General features: G+C 37.4%; 1 protein-coding gene across 3 annotated transcripts in view; it reads right to left on the reverse strand.

Annotated features, from left to right (window-relative positions):
* HECTD1 (HECT domain E3 ubiquitin protein ligase 1) overlaps positions 1 to 22,956 on the reverse strand; it is a 64,244-nt gene that overhangs the window by 21,834 nt on the left and 19,454 nt on the right. For 2 of the 3 annotated variants that reach the window (XM_054400786.1, XM_054400788.1), the window contains exons 4-24: positions 21,602 to 21,883; positions 21,067 to 21,337; positions 20,211 to 20,287; positions 20,020 to 20,118; positions 19,171 to 19,285; positions 18,385 to 18,559; positions 16,768 to 16,906; positions 16,395 to 16,565; positions 15,102 to 15,324; positions 11,694 to 11,957; positions 11,502 to 11,578; positions 9,914 to 10,048; positions 9,119 to 9,265; positions 8,653 to 8,747; positions 8,159 to 8,264; positions 6,638 to 6,772; positions 6,413 to 6,552; positions 5,607 to 5,930; positions 5,017 to 5,183; positions 4,651 to 4,827; positions 1,079 to 1,915 (exon numbers count right to left, since the gene is read on the reverse strand). In XM_054400786.1, coding sequence (XP_054256761.1) covers positions 1,079 to 1,915; positions 4,651 to 4,827; positions 5,017 to 5,183; positions 5,607 to 5,930; positions 6,413 to 6,552; positions 6,638 to 6,772; positions 8,159 to 8,264; positions 8,653 to 8,747; positions 9,119 to 9,265; positions 9,914 to 10,048; positions 11,502 to 11,578; positions 11,694 to 11,957; positions 15,102 to 15,324; positions 16,395 to 16,565; positions 16,768 to 16,906; positions 18,385 to 18,559; positions 19,171 to 19,285; positions 20,020 to 20,118; positions 20,211 to 20,287; positions 21,067 to 21,337; positions 21,602 to 21,883 — 4,156 coding nt within the window. The remainder of the gene's footprint in view (positions 1 to 1,078; positions 1,916 to 4,650; positions 4,828 to 5,016; positions 5,184 to 5,606; positions 5,931 to 6,412; positions 6,553 to 6,637; positions 6,773 to 8,158; positions 8,265 to 8,652; positions 8,748 to 9,118; positions 9,266 to 9,913; positions 10,049 to 11,501; positions 11,579 to 11,693; positions 11,958 to 15,101; positions 15,325 to 16,394; positions 16,566 to 16,767; positions 16,907 to 18,384; positions 18,560 to 19,170; positions 19,286 to 20,019; positions 20,119 to 20,210; positions 20,288 to 21,066; positions 21,338 to 21,601; positions 21,884 to 22,956) is intronic. The other variant, XM_054400787.1, reaches the window with a different exon arrangement.

The following is a 22,956-nucleotide window of genomic DNA, read 5'->3' on the forward strand; positions in this document are numbered from 1 at the left end:
CTCACCAGGAATAAGGAGAGCATTGAACTGCTGGAGCAGGTCCAGAGGAGGCCACAAGGATGATCAGAGGGCTGGAGCTGGGACAGGCTGAGGGAGCTGGGGCTGTTAAGCCTGGAAAGAAGGCAGTGCTGGGGAGACCTTACAGCAGCCTTCCAGTACCTGAAGGGGGCCTACAGAAAATCTGGGGAGGGGCTTTTTACAAGGGCTTGTAGTGATAGCACAAGGGGCAATAGACTGAAGCTGGAAAAGGGTAGGTTTAGACTGGATATAATGAAGAAATTCTTTCCAGTGAGGGTGATGAGACACTGGAACTGGTTGACCAGGGAGGCTGTGAATGCCCCCCTCCCTGGAGGTGTTCAAGGTCAGGTTGGACAGGGCCTTGAGCAACCTGGGCTAGTGGAAGGTGTCCCTGCCCACGGCAGGGGGATTGGAAGTAGATGATCTTTAATGTCCTTTCTATCCCAAAGCATTCTATGATTCTACAACATGCAAATGTTAAAGCTATCGAAATGCCATTTAAATCCATGTTAACCACAAACTTCCTTACACTTAATATGCCTGAACAGTTTGCTGAATCTAAGTCACAGAAAAAAATCTTCCACAGTAGAGTATGCTAAGTTGCAGCCTGACAGAATTCAGGGATCCACTAAAATTTCACTGTACTGCAGTTTACTTTTTTCTTTCTATTCTGTTCTTTGTTCCCATGGTCAGAGACTTTAACTGCCATTCCTCAGCAGAAAAGAAAAATAACAGAAATACACAGATCAGAAAAAACAAGAGTATCCCACAGTAGCTACTGTTACTAGTCTTAGTCCATTTACCTAAACCACATTCTCTCTTCCTGAACATGTAATAGACATCTAATTCAAATGATTTTCTGTTTCATTTATATCATAGTCATTGTAATCTAATATCATAGGGCAAAGTAACATGACATGAACTCTCTAGCTTTTGAGTTCTACGTGTACACTGCTCTAAGTTCATTTCTTAATCAGGCCAACAGAATGCAAACTTAAGTCTAATAAAAGCCAAAGAAGTAACAAAAAGTTTCAACCAAAAATAAATATAGCTCACTTACTTGCAGTACTCATGACATTTCTTCCCAAAGTATTAGTATTGTTATCACTGCTACTGCGGCTTAAATTCATGTTGTTTGTGGCATTAGTACGTGCTATGTTGGCCACTCTTCGTACAAAGGACTCCAAGCTGGAAGTTTCCCGAGATGATAAATTTGGAACGCTTGCACTGGAGCTCATTGGTGCCCCAGCAGCCAACAAAGAACTGACTGAGAGTCTGTTACTTGCTGAAGAGCTTAAAGGTCGTTGGGAAGCTGCTTCTTTATTAGTCAGTTCGGAGACTGAACTCACATCAGGAGAGCTTACGCTAACAATTCCCATGGATATAGCACTGGACTCCCCGGGAGCACGGATTGAATTATCAGGACCTAACTTCCTCTCTGCATTTTCGTTTCCCATGTCCGCTGTTAAGGTGCTGGTGCTTGCACTGGAAGATGACCCTACTTCAGCCTGAGGCACACTATCAGCGGAAGACAGAACAACAATTGGTTCATGGACGTCAGTGCCTGAAACTATATTTTGCTCCATTACACTTTCTGATCTCCGCTCCATTTTGGTCGAACCCAAGCTGATGTCGCTGCTACTGGCCACGCTACACACAGAACTGCTGCTTCCTTTTCTACTTGAGGAGCCTGCAGCAGCAGTCGTCTTGTCTGGACAGTTGTTTTTCACCAAGCTGCTCCATGACTGCGTTGTGCCTGAAACAGTGGATGAAACAGGTTTGGGTGATGCCGCTGAATCAGGGTCGTACCCTGGTGCAAGCTTGAGGTCAAACTTTCCTTCTGCGCCCATACGGTAAGAGTTAGAGCCACCAGCATCCCAGGTGACATCAATCCAGCCTGGAAAGGGACAGGAGTTTGTGAGATCCAGCAGAAAGCAGACAGGAGCGTGTCAGACAGTAGCTCCACAACGTGGGATCAGCTTCTCATAAGGGCTGCATGTCTGAATTCACAAAATCACTAAATAACCCTTAGCACCAATTAAAAAGGAAGGGTTTAAATGATCTGGTATTTTAAAACGTTGTTAACATTGAGGCAGCAAGTATGATCAGCCTCTGTCTTCAGGGTACCAGAATCCAGCCAAAAGTAAAGTCTCCTTCAAGAAGGAACCTGACCTACTAGGATCTCTCAGTGTTATTGTTACATTCTCCAATAACAGAAATGTATATCATCATAATTTATTTAATAGTATTTGTCACGAAATTAAAATTCTCACATAGACATTCTCTAAGTTTTTTTTTCTTTGCTGGATGCTTGTGGATAAGCGTTGTTTACCTGACAGAAAATATGCTATGAGACTGATTCATTTGGGATTTCTTATTCTTGCCCTATAAAGTCAAAGAATTAATTTACTGATACTCAGTTTTTTAGTTCAACAGTTTACACAGACTTAAACATTTCTTATTCACAGGAACAGCCTTACATCAGCCAGGTAAAGACTATTTCAAGTGAGACTTCAGGGGGCAAAAAAGAGTGTTTTTCACAGAGTGAAACTGTACATTGGGACCAAAACCACACTGAAAAGTGATGCTACTTTTAAATTCCTTTACTAACTGATTATTTGGAGTACTGTTAATTTTTAAACAGTTAAATGTAACAAAACTGCAATGAGGGTAGCATGCAAAATTCAGCTGGATAGGTCAGAAATAGAAGCAATTTATTTTGCTTGTCTTGAGTACGTACCACAATCTCAAAGTCATCTAAAAAATTCCTTCTAGTATATCTTATTGCATGTTAACTGTAACAAAACTCACTGCCACTTTTTAAATTTATACACATTTTCTTTAAAAATGAAATTTAAACAGCTCAGTCATCATTTGAATGATTTGTCTGAGGTTACAGAACAAGATGTCAGGGCCAGAGGTACACGCATTTTTCTTCAATAAAATAAAGAAGAGCTAATTTGAAGTAAAAAAAAATTGTTTCTTAGTAGAACCAGGTGCACTTCTACTTAGTAACTATGCACAAGTCATCACCTCCTAGACCAAAACACATTATGGGTAACTTTCCACTTAGAAATATCACTCTGGAGGAAAAGTACTTTAAAATAGATAAAAATGTTTGGGTATGATCAGACATATCATGCCCCATGACCAGGTTTAGATCATGCTATTTCTGTATGATTTTATTCCATCTTCATGAGCTATATCTGAGTAGCTTCATGCCACTGAATCTTTAAAGGGTAAAGTTCTGAAGCAAGTCTGAAATGTTTCCTTTCTACAGTTTATTTGCCTTTCATATCAAATACAGGGGAAAAAGTTCCATGCTGCAGTTAAACTGTAATTTTTCTCTTTATGAGTACCTGAACAGGGTATATTGTAAAAGCATCACTAAATAACTGTTCTTGTTTTGTATAGTTCCTTTTCTTAAAATATTTATTACAAAGAGTTTTAAATCTGCACAATATTTTGGTACATATTATGTCCTTGGGAGTCTTATTGCTCCATCTTAGCAGCCCTAGAACAGCTCAAGACTCGTCTAACCTGGTGAATAATGACAAAAATGTCAATGGGATACTATTTTAAAATTCTGTTTTAAAGAAAACTGTGGCAGGAATAAGAGTGCTGATCCACACTTCACATTATTTGGCACCACCATTCTATAAATGAAGATCGATTTCACCTATGCTTAGCTTAAATGGGAAAGTTTTACTGGAATATAGGAAGGAAAACACTGATTTAGTTGAATACTACTCACCAATAATACCTAAAGTCTTCAAAGTGAGATGTAGCTATGGATACTGTTGCATCTAATAAGAACAATATACAGATGACTGAATAATTCCCTACAAGCTATACTGAATGGCTTAAATAAGATTCAAAAGGTTTCAACATATTTTTAAGACATTGTACTTCGGACATTTCTCCATGTTTAAGAGCTGACAACTCAACAAAGTAGAAGAAGTTTTAAAATCTAGCTAAGAATGAGCCTAAGAGGGGCTGGAGATGCTTCAGAAATGAGTCAAATCTTATATACCCCAAGAGAGGGAGATGGGGAAAAAGGTGGAAAGCATATTCAGCTGACAAGATCACCACCTCTTCTGAAGCCTCTGCAGAATTTTAGCTTTCTGAGCACTGACTTCCTTGGCTACTGCAGGTTGTTTTGCTTCAAGTATTCATTACTTATCATGCTTTTGATTGAAACAGAAACTAACAACTTGATCCCCATGAAGGTAGCAAGGTAGGAAAGGTACAGGATACAACAAAATTAAAGAAAAATACTGCAAATGCTAAGCTAGAAGGAATAAAGAAGGTAATTACAGAATTTGCAAGCCCAAAGCTTTATCAGTTTTCATCAATCACCTTCATATACTTTTTTCTTTGTAACAGATGTCTAAGTAATGATTTGGTGTTTTACTTAAGCAAAGCTCTATAAAAGTTTCATTTAGAGAAAGATTTTCTTTTTCACACATTAATATGGAATTTCAAACTGTAGTATCTGTAGTACACCTGGGCTCCTCCTCCCCAAAATATTTAAATTTTCAAGCTACTACAAAGGAAATACTTTAATGTTACCCACTACACACGAAGGAATCATGCTTCAGACATATACAAATCCAGGCAACTTGTGCTCACCGTTATGCAGTTCTCCTGTAACAGTGCCTTCACCCTGGGGGCTTCCATCCTGATCTCTCCATTTCCAATCAATTCCTCTAATTACACGAGCTCCTGGAACCATGTATTTTAACACCTGAGAACGGACCAGGCGGCGCTGCCTTCGCAGATTTGCTTCAGCTTCTTTAGCAGCTTTCCCTACATGAAATGTAAAGTCAGACAAAAAGACTTAACGGTATTGAATTATTGGGGAATAATTCTGAGCTTGTTTCTAAGCAAGTTCCACTGCAAAAGTTAAAGCTGCTTTTTCACAATGATTTTTACACTGTACATTCGTTCTTCAGTATTTTAAGAAAACAAACAGGCTGCAGACATTCTTTTTCTTACCCAGCTGATCTTCACAGACTCCATTCACAGTGCCATAAAGTTCAAATCCAGACAGGGAGAGGTAGTGTGTTTGCCCACTGGCATTCTTTCCCATCTGTTTTATTCTAACATGTCTCCAACCTTGTTTCTCATCTTTTGGAGGATCTAAAGGCCATGTTGCTGTAGACCTTTAAAAATGTAAAGAGGCCATGGGTTGGGGAACCAGGAAAATAAAACAAAACTAAACAAAACAAAACCGCCAAATAACCTTAATACCAAAGCAAACAAACCCATAATTCTGAGCACGTATGGATAAAATCTGAAAACTTCCAGGACTACAAGATACAAATTCTGGATGAGTGCTGCTGTTACTATTTTCTCAAAGAAATACATGAATCAAATGTAACATTTGCAATAATGGAAAAGTACAAATGCCATTATATGAACCAGGAATCACTTACTGTCCTGCCCACCCTGATAATTTAGATCACCTAACATTCCTTACATACTGTTATGTTATTACACATACAGAACATTTGAATTAGTCTACAGCCAAGTACATTTTTAACTGAGCTCAGGTTTACATAAAGTGATAAAATACACTGACATACCCTGGTTCGTTGAGACTACAGTCATCAACATGAGTATACAAAGTAGTCCAGTTCTGTCCATCCTTTGATACCTGAAAAACCCAATTTCTGAGAGCAGACCGTCCATAACCTCGAGCGTGGCGTAACGTATAAGCTGATGGTACAACCCAAAGGCCAAGATCTATGGCAAACCAAGCATTCTTATCATCATTAGTATGACAATTGAGGGCTGAACTGTCACGGCTTAGGATGTCTTCTAATCGACCATAAGGTAGATTTCTTCCTTCTGAAGATGTAACTACTACTAACCCATAGGCTGCTGGATTTACCCACTCATATGCAGTTCTGTATCAAAAAGAGAAAGGTACTGTTTATTACTTTTATTAAAAAAAAATTATATTTACTGTAAATCATGTATTACAACTGAGTTTATTACAAACCAAAATGATTAATACCATTTTAGATAATTAGGTAACTTTTGAGATGTTCTAAACATCGCTTTAGTACAGTGGTTTAAAAATAAAAGAAACAACAAAACCAAAGACAACCATGGCAAACAAAAACTAGACTCAAACTTCCCAACTCCTTCATTTCTCAGGAAGCACAGAAAAAAATTCTCAATACAACTTCAGAGATTCCTCTTTTTTCTATTTAAGTAGAGCAAAAAGAAATGTAATTCTATTGATCAAGAGTAAAAGCAATGATACCTCCCACTCCTAAAAAAAAAAATTCTAACAAATTTCATTTATTATGAAATCTCTCCCCACTCCACCCCACAGACCAGTTTGGTGTCTGACTTCAGAATATTTGGCTTTGATGAAACTCACTTTGCATTTGTTCCAATCCAGTAAATAATTCCATTTTCATCAAAATCATGTTGATGCCTGAAGATGAATGTTTGGCCTTCACGTAGCTTTCGCACAAAAACAAAGGAAGCCCTATCGAAGTCATACCATTGCTTTGCTACCTACACATGAATGAAAAGAAATCAAATATTAAAGATGTAGAACACTACCCTTCCTTGGGAACTGTGTGTATGGTATGCTGCTCACCATTTTCAGGAGATACTGTTCCAGAGATTCAACAGTTGCCAAAGGCTCCATCTTCAGCATTCTACCAGTTCGATCTATTAGAGATGTCTCCCCTGAGGCACGCTCTAAACGAAATCTCAAGCGTCTTGTTAAGATCTGAAAGAGCAGCTAAACATTAATACAGGCTCTTCTGTTTAGGCTTTGTTACAGTGAGAAAAGTGATGTATGTCACTACAACAGCTGTAGCAGCTTATCAAGTATTTTTATCATGTAACGTAATCACACTATTTTCCATTTTAATGCTTTAAACATTCCCTGGCACTCCATTTTGTCATTAACCAAACAATTCTTTGACAATCAACATGCAAGCCAACTTTTCACATGTTCTCACAGCTTTTAGTTCCAAATCTTGTAGACTATCAGCGAAAGTAACAGAAAATCTGAAAGTATCATTTCAAAATATTCAATAGCAGCAGTTTTTGCAATTTTCTCCAACCAATGTCAAGCCAGAAATATTCGTACTTCATTGCCACCTTGTAAAATCCTGAAGTGTGCTTTCAAATAGAAATAATAAAGACTCCACAAAGACTGGACAAAAACAAGTAATGCTTTTAGCCAAACTGCAGCTTTCCTTTACAAGAATCTGCTAATATTGCAGGTGTCTTGTATTACCAAATGAACTCACAGCCCTTAGCACAGAAAGGATGTGGACCTGATGGAGCAGGTCCAGAGAAGGGCCATGAAGATGATCAGGCATCTGGAGCACCTCTCCTATGACAACAGGCTGAGGGAGCTGGGGTTCAGTCTGGAGAGGAGAAGGCTCCATGGAGGCCTGACAGTGGCCTTCAAGACCTGAATGGAGGCCTACAAAAAGGCTGGACTGTTTACAAAGGCCCAGAGTGAGAAGATGAGGGGCAATGGTTTGAGAGCAGAGTAGATGTAGGTTGGATATTAGGAAAAAGTTCTCTACCACGAGGGTAGTGGAACACTCAAACAGGTTGCCCAAGGATGTAGTTGAACCCCCATCCCTGGATATATTCAAGGTCAGGCCTGACAAGACACTGAACAACCTGATCTAGAGGAGTATGTCCCTGCTCACTGCAGGGGTGTTTGACTAGATGACCTCTGGAGGTCCCTTCCAACCCAAACCATTCTACAATTCTATGATTTCAACCCAATCCACTCATTACAAATAAATATGTCTTGTAAGTATCTTCAACCAAATGTTTGTTGAAGTAGTAAGTGTACTTGCTGTGGGGCATATTGCCATACAAAGAAACAAAACTTGAATACAAAAGGAAGAACAAGCACATTATCTCTTCAGTCAAAATTTACTTTCACGTCACAGTGTAAAAGTGACAGTAGAGGAACACCCTAATATTTATGTTGTTAAGAGGAAATAGATGCCAAAAACGTTTTGTTTTGTTTTGTATCTGCTTTAACAAGAAAAAGCTTCATACAGACTTAATGTAACTGTTCCTGACATTCATCCAAAACATTCAGTTGCGCATCAGTCATATACTGTTATCACTGCACATTTACCTGAAGATTATAGGTAGATCCTGGTGTATCATACAAGTGGAGAGGTAGCCGTTCTATAGACTCCAACACTGCTATCAATTTCCGAATTAATGCGACTGCTGGACGGCTGTGGAAGTGAACAGTTACCACATTACCACACAACAAGAGAAAAATAAAATTCTACAGTAGCTCAGAGAAGTGTACTCAACTGCAGCAAGTATCTTGACATGCTATTTCTACTGGTATCATCTTTTCTAGTCACATGATTACAGCACAGTAAGAAAAATATTTATCTGGAGAGCAGTAAACAGAAGTCACCTTTGTATTTGTCAAGAGATATAATTTGATACAGCTGACTCCTACAGACAAAGAATTCAATAACACTTTCAACTGCTACTTCAATAGCAGGTGCTATCTTTTAAGGCCAATTTTCTATACCAGAGAGACAAATTGAAATGGAAAGATCATGCTGCTTCACAGATGCAAAGGTTCTTCTAGTTTGCTTTTGGGTTTACCTTTCATCATCTTCATTTTCACTGAATGCTGTTTTGAAAACATTTATTCTTTCTACCAGCTGACTACAGTCTTGTTTCACATCTAAATCGACATTCTAAAGGGAAGAAAAAAACCACAACACGTTACTTGTAATACAAAGCAATATATTCATTCTTTATACTAGCACAAGTACCTGTTTAGTCTCATTCAATTACCCATTTAAAATTAGTATTTGAAAAGCTAAATGATATCAACCATTAGAACTCACCAGTGTTGATTTAAAGATTTTTAATGGCTTATTAGAACTTAGGTCATATATTGTGATAGCACATATTCAATGGACAGACCACTAACTGGAGCAAGTCTGCCTGAATTTCATTGAGACAGGAGGAACCCACATTTACAACAAATTTTTAAATTAAGGCACATGCCATTTTTTATTTTTCAGTAAGTTCTTTTTAAGAGACACATGTTCTATAAACTCACATTATTTAAAACTGTAAGCAATGACTGAACTAAGCCACTGCTGCACATTTCATATGGAGAAATAGTATTCTCATCCTTCAATAGTACAATTAAGTTTTCCAGAGCAGTCTTCATTAAATCTCTCCAAGTATTTTCTCCCTCAATACACTGCAAAACAAAAAGAAAATTAAGGCAAGTTCTTCCACCTGCTTAATTTGAAAAAGCATTGTCTTAGTAAAGTACATAACTAGGAATTACACACATTAGAAAACTACACACTTCAGACACATTGCAACTTGAGCCAGCAATGTGGCCTTTGTGGCCAAGAAGGCCAATGGTATTCTGGAGCATATTAGAAGGGGAGTGGTCAGTAGGTCAAAAGAGGCTCTCCTCCCCCTCTGCCCCAGTGAAGCCACACCTGGAATGTTGTGTCCAGTTCCAGGCCCTTCAGTTCAAGGACCTCAGGAAACTGCTTGAAAGAGTCTAGTGCAGAGCCACAAAGATGCTGAAGGGAGTGGAACATCTCCCTTCTGAGGTAAGGCTGAGGGAGCTGGGGCTCTTTGGCTTGGAGAGGAGACTGAGGGGTGATCTCATTCATGTTTATAAAGATATCAAGGCAAAGTATCAGGAGAAAAGAGCCAGGCTTTTCTCAGAGATGCCCAATGATAGGACAAGGGGCAATGGGTGCAAGCTGGAGCATACAAGGTTCCATGTGAAGAGAAGGAACTTTCCTTCACATCGTGACATGAGTCAGAACATTAACTTATGTGATTTCCACTGACATCACACATTATAAATTAAAGGAGGTACACTTACCTGTCTGTTTGTATGAAGCTCCCATGCAGACTCTAACTGTGTTGCTATATTCCTCAGTGTTACAACTACTCCTCGAGGCATGCTTTCAACAGCTTTAAAATGATCATCATACAGATCTCTCGCCATAGTGCGTACCTACAAACGGATTTTGATAATATGAAGTCATACCTTACTGAATAAAGACCATTATTAATCTCCAATATACTTGGTCATCTTTCTTAAAAAGACAACCAAAAAACCCCAAAACATAGGGAAGAACCCAACCTTATCATACATCATGAAACACAAAGGTTGTGAAAGGATAAAGTACAGTAACACAGAAAACCTTAGGGAAATCTACAGAAACTAAGCTTTCTACCATATATTAAATTACAGAACAAAGGTAGGAGAAAAGACAGGACTTTCCATCTGTGAATCTGTTTCTTTAGAACTGTATCATGGATCTGGTAGTCTTTTTAGAGGTTACAGTAAGAGGGTTTTGTACTTTTATGAATGTTCTAGTCATATTCCTTAAACTAATTCACACAAAAAGTCCTTACTGTGACCTTACACCAAGAATTATTTTTTCTGCAAAGTACAGACCACATAAGACAGAGATCTGGTAAAATATAAAACAATATTTTTTTTATAATAAGTTTCCCTCAAAATCTTTATTTTTCATTACCATCATATGTCCTACAATAATAGGTGTCACAAGCTTTGGAGATACCTAGCACTGCTTTCCTTTTATCATTCCACCTATCCTCATTCACACAGTATTTAAATTTTCAATTTAGTCTCACATTTCCTCAGATAAGTGGCTTTACATGCTGCAGATTTTTTATGGACAGAACATATCAGCAGCACTGCTAGAAACTAAGAGAGGTAAAGACTTATGATTGGCCTGAGCCCTTGTCATCAGCTGCATTGCTACTTTTTGTTTTTGTAAAAAGCTTAATACTTGATTTCTTAAATTCCTCTTTTTTCCCCTCAATTTGAAAGGGAAGGAAAAAGCTTAGAGAAGTTTAAAATGAGGAAGGTTACACATTTTGCTTCACTCCCACAACTCTTACAATACAGCCTGTTCACTTCCATCCCCTATCACAACACCCAGTAAAAATCTAGTATCTAAATGTAGTGACTAGAAGTCATTTCTGACTCCGATACAACTGTGGTATTGAGCGTAAGGTGAAAAAACTACAGAATCACAGAAATACAGGTCTAAGGGACTGGATTCCTTAAATTTTTAAAAGAAAACTCCTTTTCCTCCAGGAGAGCTGCTCCCAGGATAAGACTGCTGGATAAAAGCACGTGCAGCTTTGTTCTGTGTGAGGTTTTCCCTTTCAATTTCTGAAAAAATTCACAGATTCATAGAATGATTTAGGCTGGAAAAGACCTTAAAGATCATCTAGTTCCAACCCTGCTACCATGGGCAGGGCACTTTCCACTAGATCAGGCTGCTTAAGGTCCTGTCCAACCTGGCCTTGGTGTCTACTTGAAATCACAGATTTTAATCCTTTGAGAGGAAACTACAGTTCCCTAAGCATGGTATAAAATAAAAACAAACCCAACAAAATTCTAACTATAAAATTCACAGATGCTCACTAACCTTTTGCTTTGTCTTCTCCAGTTTAGATTTCAGCTTTCTTCCCCTTTTGCCCGTCCAGCCAGTCACAAATTCTGATCCTGCAACACATTTTTTAGAAAAGTCACAATTTCTCACAGGTACAAAAAGCAACAATCAGGAAAATCTACCTCAGACTTGCTCCTACCTGCACACAACACATACCTACATACTTACCCAAAGAGGTTTCAGCTGTAAATGAATGTTTTGTTCCTCTGTTAGATTCAAACACAAAGCCTGGCAGATCTTCTTTCAGTATTGTAGCTTGCTGACCATCAGAATTATGGATAGCAATTTCTCCTTCTTTTAAACAGGTGAGAGACCAGTTTCCTACAGTGAGTTTAGCCGGCCCTGGTGCTGACAAAATTGGCTGGCTTGCAGTAGATGGTTTCACTTGGCTCCGAGCTCTTTGCAACTTCTCAAGGAACTCACTCCTACTTTCTATTTTAAAAGAAACAAGCGTTTTTTTTTTTTTCCTTCCAACAATTGTTTCCACAATCACCCATTACTTTCTTTTTATCCAAGAGCAACACAACTGAGTATATTCAATGCAAAATTAAGTTTGAAATTAAGGGTCTTCAAGTGTTCTAAACTTCTTCCCTGTGTATTTCTGTACTACAATGGTGATTTATTCCATAATTGCATCCAAGTGGACAATGCAGCTCTTCCTGAATGGTGATACTGACAGATGTATTAATTCATTGTTACAATTATAATAGGAAGATCAAAAGAAATCCATTATAAACTTCTAGTCTTGCAAAAATAAATTTAAGTCATAATAGCCAGCAAGAACTATTCTCAAAAGGAAGTTTTTAGAACCAGGAAATGAAATTAATACTCCAATAGGAAAACAGCAATCAACTTCCTAGCTTAAAGCAAGTGGACAAAAGACGCTGAAATCATAAAAAGCAGAAAAAAGTTCGTAAAACTTCACAGACTGACAACCAGCACATGCTAAAACTAAATTTGTGCTAATAGCTTTTGCTCAGATTGTCACAAAGGTACTCAAAAAGTTTTGATAAGCTATGACAAGACTTCTATTCATCTCCTCTGTAGGACTCTCTACAGTCACCTCAGAAAAAAATAAGAAAGTCACAATTACATTACTTAATAAGGTGACTAACTCAAGTTATAATTCAGATACTCCTATTCCTTTTTCAGTAATTACACAGTTTTAATGACTTCTCTATCTCTCAGAAAAACATGAAATAAATTTTACAAAAACATTTAGTGGCATCCTGTGAGCCAATGAGATTAAAAGCTAGTATTAATATAGAAGTATTTCATAGATGACAAATAGGTAATCTAACCTGAAATTCCAAACAACTATCTCAATTTTAATGAAACCGTACTTTGAATTGTAGCAATTAAAAGGCTGCATACTACACCTGAAATGTTCACTAGCATCATGCAAGAAAATTCAATGAGTTCATAATTAAAATAGAATAGCATATAAAATAAAAATGTAATAGCCTCATTAAAGATTACATCTCCAAAGCTAACAAGAATCCTCATCTTTCAGCATGCTGATTTGATAAACACAAGTTTTGTAGTCCATGTACTTATACAATTGCTGTTTTCCTTTTGCTGCAATGACTGATGATCCACATTTTTAAAATCAGCCATTCTCACTGCATAATACAAAAAATAATCTCTAGGAAAAAACTAGTTGTGTACTCTTGAGGCACAACATTCTTAACTGCTTAAAACTCACAGCATCTGGAGAGAGTTTATAAAAAGAATTTTGAAATTTCGTTTGTGAAATTGAAATTCTGTTAATGAAACCTTTCCAAATTTCCTAATCACATTTTAACAAGTTAATTATATAGTACGTGGCACAGAAAGTGTAACAATTCTACAAGGTTAGGAATAATTTCAGGTTCCCTTAGACACAATTTTGAGACTCACCTAGACCTTCAAGAATTACCATTAAATTTCAATTTTTGCATTGAACTTTTAAAAAAAAAAAAAAAAAATCAAACAGAACACATATTAAACTACTGTGGAGAGGGGTGAGTACAGACCTTCCAAAAAAGTCCATGGCACATATCTATGTACCCACTCCCACTCCAACTTTCATCATGCAATACACACTAGAAAATTCTGTTACTCAACCCTCTATATTCTTGACAGTCAGGAAATTACTCTAAAGTGTACTATGAGATTAATTAGTAATGATTTAGGATAGCAGAACATATAAAATAGTTCAGGACTTAAAGATACTATTCTGAGTCTCTACTGCACTGTAGTAATTTTAGTTAAACATTAGTTTCTTATTTTTTAAGTAAAAGAGGCTGCTGCACACACTTAGATGTCATGGTTAAAGTTCAGGCAAACTACACAGCAATGTCAGCACTCTTAGTAGATGTCTATTGAGAAAAGGTTGCAAGAAGCCTCGTTTCATCCTAGTTTAGCTCCTTCCCTTCCATATTATCCATGCTAGGTATACCTCATTCAAAAACTTCGGATTTATTCAATCTTTTTTAAAAGACTGATATGAAGAGACACGTCTTAAAATTCTCCATCTGACTACTTCTAAGCTCTTTTCACTGCAAATTCCCCTGAACCATCCCTATTATACTCATCCTGTATGGAAACAGTAAAGTCCCATCCCCATGCCCACATCATTTGGAAACAAGAAAGCAGAAATGGGATCCAGGGAGTATGAGAATTAAAGAAATTAACTTCAAGGATCTTAAAACTGAATTGTATGATAAACAAGTATCTCAACACAGAAAATGTTTACCTTTTAAGGTATTAGGCTTTCTTAAAAAGAATGCAAGACGACATTTGCTGACCAAAAGAAATAATCTAGAAACGCTTTCCAGATGTCTTATGATTTAAGACACACTATCACATTTTGTCTTCACTCCCCAAAAATCAGTGAAGTCATTAGCACTTCATTTCTACCCTGAATCATAATATATTTTGTTATTCAACTCAATGGCTTGCTGCAAGCATAATACTGCAAAGCATTTTATGTCTGCAGGTTCATAAATGCATGAACTGTCACAAAAAACAAGAAGCAATGGAGGGTTGTTTCTGCGTCCAGAACAAGCTGTGTATTCTGAACAGGATTAAAGCCACTTATGCATTGCCAGTGTATAAGGTCTGTTCCCTTATCCTCTCTCCAACAAACAATTAAGACACTGTAATTTGTTTCCCAGTGTGAATGAGAAACCTTACATTACTTTGTCTTCAAACACATGCAGTTTCATTCTGCTAGCCAGAAGCAAACAACAAATCACCATTTCAACCTGCTTTTCCTGGGACGGCCACTACAAAGTAGTTTTAATGACTGGGGTGAAAAAATTAATTATGCATGGAGAAGAATCAAAACAAAACAAAGTTAATACATTTTCACTGGCAAGATGTTTACTTGAACACAATTCACCAAGGAAGTCAAGTTATGGGCACATGCTATCTGATAAAATGCATCACAATTAACTGACCACCTTCCACCTGTTTACATCCTTTACTATTTAGTAAGCCAATTCCTGCAAAACAAAATAGCTCCAATCAAATTAGATAAACAAAGAAAACAGTCTCAAAACTTAACTTGAATTTGAATTGTAAAGAAACTACCTGAACTGTCAGATCCTCCTTCAGGACTGCCACTGGAATACATCGTGGCCAGTTTTCCATCCAAGATAAACCTGAACCATCCGTTACTACCATTAGACAGCTCCAGGGCTGCAGCATCACTCCAGATATAGAGGCAGTCCCTTCCCCTAATGATTGACCAGTCTCTCCAGTGATACGGTTTACCCTGTTGCAGTTCTTTAGCATCCTCCTGTGGTTCATCCTCCTGTAATAAAATTATATTAAAAAAACCTCAACAACAAACCAACAATAGAAAATCCCAAACAAAAAAAGTCAACCCCAAAATAAAAAAACCCCAGCCTACAGCATATCCCCTCCCCCTGTAAATGAATGCCCAAACCAACAAAAAAAAAAAAAAAAAAAAAACAAACCCACAACACTAAACGCAGGCATTTCAAAAAGGTTTGAAAAGAAAAATAATTACTCAACACAGAAGTATAGGAACTACACTTTTTCTGTCTGTAAAATTCTTTACTAGAATTATAGAATAAGATACTTCTTAGAAGAAGTTTCCTTTCAGATACAGATTTATCTCCTCAACTGTCTACTGACTGGTAAATCCACTTTTGCTCAAGACTTATATTGTGAGTAAAGAATCACAAATTGGTTGAGGTTGGAAGGGAGCTCTGGAGGCCATCAAGTCCCAACCCCTGCTCAGGCAGGGCCACCTAGTGCCAGCTGGCCAGGACCTTCACCAGAAAGCTTTTGAGCATCTAAACACTAAACAAAACCAACCAACACCAAACAAACAACCTGGAAAAAAAGCCCCAAACTGAAAACTCACAGTAAAAAAAATCTTAACTATAAACTTGCATTGAATGGGTAACAAGTGGCCTGTCACCCATTCAGTTCATTTGAGTGATCAGTAATATGACAGTTAGAAATTGCTATCTTCAATACGCATTTAGGGTTCTCATTATGTATTTTAATATATTCCATAACAATATTTAAAACATCTGCAATTATTTTATGCATCTACACTGAAAAGGATGCACTTCATTCAAAAAGGATTCCTTTCATTCAGCAGCTTTTTTCAAAACAATAGACAACACCAAGCGTCAGTCAACCTGATCACAAGTATGAATAGAAATACTCAACAGATGTGCTAACAGAAAATGAGGTTACAAAACCCAACATTTAAAAACAAAATTAAAACAAGAGGCATACAATAAGCATTAATTTAATAACCTTGCCCTGGACATTTCGCAACAGTAAAAACTGAACTACAAGTGTTGGGTTTATAGAAAAAAAGCAAGCTGCCAATGCTGTACTTACCTTCTCAGGTTTAGACTCCTCTTCGTTTTCATCATCAGATGACGGCCCCGCCAAAGTTGACACTTTACTAATTACACCAAGTCTAGCCAATTGGTCTAAAAAAATATCACCACCTTTATCCACCAAATCCCTTATGATTTGCAAGGCTAGCAAATGGCCATCATCATCGTCCTGTAATAAATTGAGATGGAAAGGAAATAATAAAGGAGATATCTTTACTTAAAAATAACTTTACATACTGAACTTCACACACAGTCACAGATGGATGATATGATTCTTTAGGATTAGTTATTAACAAGTATGTGGAACCAATAAACAGAAGCCTTTTTTTTGTGGTGTTTTTATAAAAGGATGGCATTTTCTTTCATCCTACCTCTTGATCAAGAACTGTAGCTGTTATCTCAACCAGTATCGTCGGCAGATTGTGGCCAGCATCAGAGTCACAAACCTCTTTCAGCAATGCCTCAGAACAAAAATGTATCATTTTTCTAATGAGGGCAAGACTTGCTTTCCTTTAAAACAAATCATAGGAGAACAAAATAAAAAAAGATTCTTACAAAGACAGCAAGCAGTAATCCAGGCAACAAAAGTTCAAGATAAAATTGCTTTTGCACTACATTTATGAAATACTTTCAATACAAAAAACCCCTGAGTTTCAGCTCTCGTTATTGGAACCAAAATTGGCAACTGTTGGCAAGTCTTAGATTACATCTTCACAAATAATTCACCTACTGATCTTTTGTAGTAATTCTACAGCATTATGAGCCTAATGTATTTTTTTCTCCTCAAGCCTTCTCTAAGTAAACATATTCTGCATTCTGTCTTGACCCACTCTTAGAGATGAAAATTAATTTCTGTACACTTCTCCCTTCCAGGTATCCAGCCATCCAATTCTGTTACATACTTGCCATGTTTTGGTGAGAACCTTAAAGTCTAATACTACTATTAGATCATAGATGTCTCTGTATTAAGAACTAAAATTAATTTGGAAGCCAATCACTTCTGTATGGTTGAGGCTGAATTTTTTAATTTGACTCATTTAAATCCATGATTTACCTCACTCAAAGAAAACTTTGAAATGCAGGGAACCAACTACTTCTACCCTGGGTTAACACAGCCTGTTCTCACACGCTCCTCTCCCCCAACACTGAAGTGAGGGAATGTAACACAAAAAAATAAACCAATCTGCAACAACAGTTAATCAGGCACAGATTGTTAAAATAGTTTATTTCTTCCATTTAAAATGACCCAGTTTAAGCTTCCTATCATGAGCTCAGGTAGTGTCTCTCTCACTAGAGTCCCCTTTTACCCTGTATTTTCATTCCTCAAAGTACCTATAAACACTGGGAAAACAAGGAAGAGATGAAACAAACATTCTGTGTGTAGTGTGAAAGGCTAAGAGGTTATGGTAAGACACAATTTATCGCAACTATTATGCCATCCACAGCATTCTTTTTCAAATACTAGATTACATTCTTCTAATTCTCACAGTACAAGGAACCTTCTCCAGCTGATTAACACTTAAGCACTGAAGAAGTCTTCTAAAATCTTCCAAAATAATTCTTCCCATCTTTCAGATTTCCAGTGACTGTATCTTGATACTACTTTGTTAGTTTTCTTCTCTTAAATTAGTACTTTCATAAAAGTAGCTACAAACAGCTGTAAACAATTCATAGTACAAGATGCTACATGAACATAATATTCTTTCATTATGTTACTGCACTCAAGAGAACGTTTCACTCTCCCACTTCTAAGGATACCCTTTTCCCAGACCTCTTCCCTACAAAGGAAAAAAAAGCTACTTAAAATACCAAGTAAAAATCAGACTTGTAACACTTTCCAAACCACCACTTTTATTCACACAAAAAAATGTTTAAGCATCACTTGCTTTAATTAAACTTCTAGATGTTGCCATTTTTAATAAAAAAATTATCAGGGTGTATTAATAAATTAAAATATCCAGGGAAATTTTCTGTCATGACAGTATTACCTTATTGAAGGCAACATAGTTTGTTGAAATGTTTGTGCAAACACAGGCAATAATCTTTTCAAGTAAATGGGTGCCATTTCTGGATCTCCTTTGGGTTCATTACATTCTTCCTCATCCTTGTTAGCATCTTTCTTTTTCTTCTCATCTCCTTTGTTAACAGGACACATCCAGTCCCCTGCAAAGTAAATTTGTCCTCAATATATTCAATGGCAAAACCCAACCAAATAAAACAAAAAACAAACAAAATCTTCAAATAAGAGTTTTCTTTGCTAACATCTAAGTGCCTGAACAGGAATATCCTTTCCTAAAATTTACATGTGCAAGACTTCAAGAAAACTGATTGCAAATATCCCCAAAGATCACTCACAGGAGAAGCTCATAGTCCTTAAAGTGAACTAAATATAACCACCCACGTCTCCAGAGTTACAAAAATCTCATGAACAGGTAAACTGCAGTTCCCATGCAGAAAGGATGCCGAAGAAGCTACCAAGGCTGACATCCCCTGTATTCACAGCAGAATCCCAGTCTAGCCCCATTCCACAACTGAAAAGCAGAGCCACTGGCACCGCTCATGGTCAGCCAGCAATTTTCTTCAGTAATCCCAATCCCTTAGGAACAACCAAAATATTAAGGTTTTTATAGGTAGTCTGCAGGTTAAGGAAGGTTGGTCACATAATACAGTTTAAAAAAAAAAAATCCTAATAGAGTAAAGTTCTACTCATTGAATTACTTAACATATATAAACATTTCTACTAACAAGGGTGCAGAATTAAAGACTGTACTCACCTGGAGACTGAAGAATAGCTACTACTTCACTGTGCCCCCGTTCACGAGCTTTGTCTAAAGGAGTTTTCCCATCTTCATCTCTCAAATCAGGGTTTGCACCATGTCGTAAGAGAGTCTGAGAACAAACGTTTTTAAACATGAAAAGAACATTAAGATTCCTTCTTCCAAAGCAGTAAACACATTTTTCATACATCGTTCCTACACTTCTTATGCACATAAGCAAAGTTCAAACACCAAACAGGGGCCTTCCAACACCTGAAGGGGACCTACAAGAAGGCTGGAAAGGGACTGTTTCCGAAGGCCTGGAGTGATAGGATGAGGGGCAACGGTTTCAAAGCAGAGAAGAGTAGATTGAGATTGGATGTTAGGAACAAGTTCTTTACCATCAGGTTAGTGGAACAGTGGAACAGGTTGCCTAGGGAGATAGTTGAGGCCCCATCTTTGGAGATACCCAAGATCGGGCTCAACAGGGCTCTGACCAACCTGATCTAACGGAGGTTGTCCCTACTCACTGCAGGGGGATTTGACTAGATGATATTTGGATGTCCCTTTGGACACAAACCATTCTATGATTGTGTTTTCTGCACCTGTAGTTGTTACTATATGGTCCGGCAGGGGGGTTGGACTTGATCTCCTGGGGTCCCTCCCAACCCCTAACATCCTGTAAACTACTTTTATTAATATTACTGCCCCATGAGAATGGAAAATATGTATTTTGATAAACACTGCAAAGAACATGTAAATGTTTGACAGTGCACATGTTAAAACATATTGCAGAGAAACCTTTTGTACAGAACAGGACAAAAAGTTTAGTATGTAAGGCTTTCGAAGTACCAATTTAAATCATACCTTTGCTACCTGAGGTCTTCCAAAACATGCTGCATAATGTAATGAGGATGACCTCTGACCTCTGTTAACATCAGCACCCCTTTCACAGAGAAATTCTACCTGTTAAACAAGAAAAAGATAAATAAGGTTTTTTCATCTCTTCCTTTACATAAATAACCTATGTCTTTAAGAATTCTGCAAAACAAACTTACCATTTCCTGAGTTCCAAAAGCTGAGGCCCAGTTTAAAAGAGTTTGTCCTACATCATCCATAAAGTTTACCTCAAAAGCTGAAAGGTACAATTAAAGAGTTAAAGCTCCTGAAACTATAAATTAAATTTCAGTGTTATTTAAATAAACAAGATCTTAAAACAAAGAAGGGAAAAAAAAACACTTTAGCATCCTCAATAATTCTAGAGAAATATTTATGCCCTTACTTGCAATAAAAAGAAAGTAGCATAGAAGTTATTACAGAGTAGGAAAGAGAAGTTATTAAAATGAGAGAGATGTTAAAATCTGCCAAATGTAACTTTCTGAGTAAAAGTTTGACTACCAAGATGATTAAGGGACTGGAACATCTCTCTTATGAGGAAAAGTTGAGAGATCTGTAGCTATTTAGTCTGGAGAAGAGCAGACTGAAAGGAGATCTTATTAGTATTTATAAATATCTGAAGGTTGGGTGTTAAGAAGAAGGGGCCAGTCTCTTTTCAGTGGTGCCCTGTGATAGGACGAGAAGCAATCAGCACAAACTGGAATACAGGAAGTTCCAAGTCAACATGAGAAAAAACTTCTTTACTGTAAGGGTGACAGAGCACTGGAACTGGCTGACCAGAGACTGTGGAATCTCAATCTCTAGAGGCTTTTAAGACCCGTCTGGGCATGTCGCTGAGTGGCCTACCCTGGGTGATCCTAGATCAATGATCTCTGGAGTTCTTCTCCAACCCATAGTGTTCTATGAATCTATGAACTTGTACACAAAGATTTCCAAGGTACTACCTAAGCGTTTGTTCTGACACCATAAAAACAAAAGGATAAATTCATCCCACTCTTCAGAGTTACTTTTGCTTACCTCCTGTGTCAATAGCATCTATTAGTGCATCAGTATCCTTACTGCGGATGCAATCTATCAGCTGCCGATGAGAACGTTCCCCAGAACTATCCAGTCTTCGCAACCCTGGGATTCTGCCTGTAGATCCAGCACTGGATTTTGGCAGGGCTTTTCTCCCTTCGAACAGTAGCACCAAAAGAAGATCTACTAACCGCATGGTATCCAGTACACATCTCTCATCACCCTGCAACGCACTTTCTATAGAATCTGGAAGTTCAGATCTTAGGAGATCCTGGAAATAATTAAAAGTCTGAACAATAAAAAATATACAGGGCTTTAGAAAATACTATCAGAACTGGGTTTCATTTCCATATGAAATGTTTCCTTTTTTCCCCTCTTTATAAATAACCTACAAGTATTTTTGTGTATGTGTACATAAAATCCATAAATCTGTAATCTATATATAAAATAGCAACACAAATAGTGCACATATTAAGGTATGTGAAGGGAAAACCCCTATGAAAACAAAAAGCTGTAGCGTAAAAGTATTTCTTACATGTGTTACTACTGGAGAGCCTCTACACAGGGTTGACAACAGGCTTACAATAGTTGACACCTGATTACTTAATTTAGAGTCTGCAGCAGTAGATGGTGCTCCAGTGCTACTCCTTCCAGGTTTGCAAGCTGAAGATGGTCCTGACACTGTCCCACCAGCAGCTGCCATGCGAGATAACAACTCCTCAGTTAATCCATGCTTAGCTAATGGGGCTGGGTCGACTCCACGCCGTGTGAATCTGTCAGCCAATGAAGCAAAGCATCTCAGTGCTCCATCTGAAACCTAAGAAAGAAGTGCAAGAGAAATGATGAAAAGTCTGTTGCTTCAGAAGAGAAGATGCTAAGGGAATATTCACAAGAACACAGGACACAGAAGAAGCTGATTTCCCCAACTTCCCTTCAAAGTCAGTGAACCAAAGAGTCAGGCTTTTATAACACAGAAATTTGGGGGTCAGAACCCAACAGTGCTCTGAACTGCTCCCTGAAGGACTGTATTGTTGATGGCTTCCCCCTCACCCCCTCTTTTATCTCTGATGATGATAGACAGAAATCAAGGAAAGGATTCTTCTTTGTCTAAAGTTCAGCATTGTATCTCCTTAATGATGCAAGTAAAACCCCAAATTCATCTAGGAAAACAAGCTTAATAAACAAATTTCCAAATTAAAACATATTGGAAACACATTTTTAAAATATTTTAGTTATAGACATTGTTCTTACAGGAAACACAACTCTTAATAATACCATGAGCAATTGTCCATTCTGACAAAAATAACTCACAGCTTGGTACTGAAATAGGGAGTGTTTAAACTTTTGGTTGTACTGATATTATAAACTCTTAAAGCAGCGTTGTAACAACAGAACTCATGAAAAAAAAAAAACACAAAAACCCATCAAAAAAATCCCAACCAAACAAACAACCCACAACACAATAGAGAAAAGAAGCCCAACAAAATACTAAAACAAATATAAAATACTATGAGGTTTTACTTCCTAACTATCACATGCTTACCAAAATTCAAATTTGTTTTTTCAAAGAGCAATAAAGACAAGAATTTCTCCAAAGTTTTATCTTCTATATTTAACATACAAAATATTACAATGTTATAATTTGACATTTATAATGTTATGCTAATATTGCAACATTATAATTACTGGGCACTTTCTATTAAAATAAAAAATCATAGATTCATAGAATGCTTTAGGCACGAAGGAGCCTTAAAGATCTCTAATTCCAACCTCTTGGACACATTCCACTAGACCAGGTTACTAAAGCTTCATCCAGCATGCCTTTGAACAACTCCAAGGAGGGCGCATTCACAACTTCCCTGAGCAACCTGTTCAGTGTCTCACCACCCT

Source organism: Indicator indicator, chromosome 4 (genome assembly GCF_027791375.1).
Source record: "Indicator indicator isolate 239-I01 chromosome 4, UM_Iind_1.1, whole genome shotgun sequence".
Classification (NCBI taxonomy): domain Eukaryota; kingdom Metazoa; phylum Chordata; class Aves; order Piciformes; family Indicatoridae; genus Indicator; species Indicator indicator.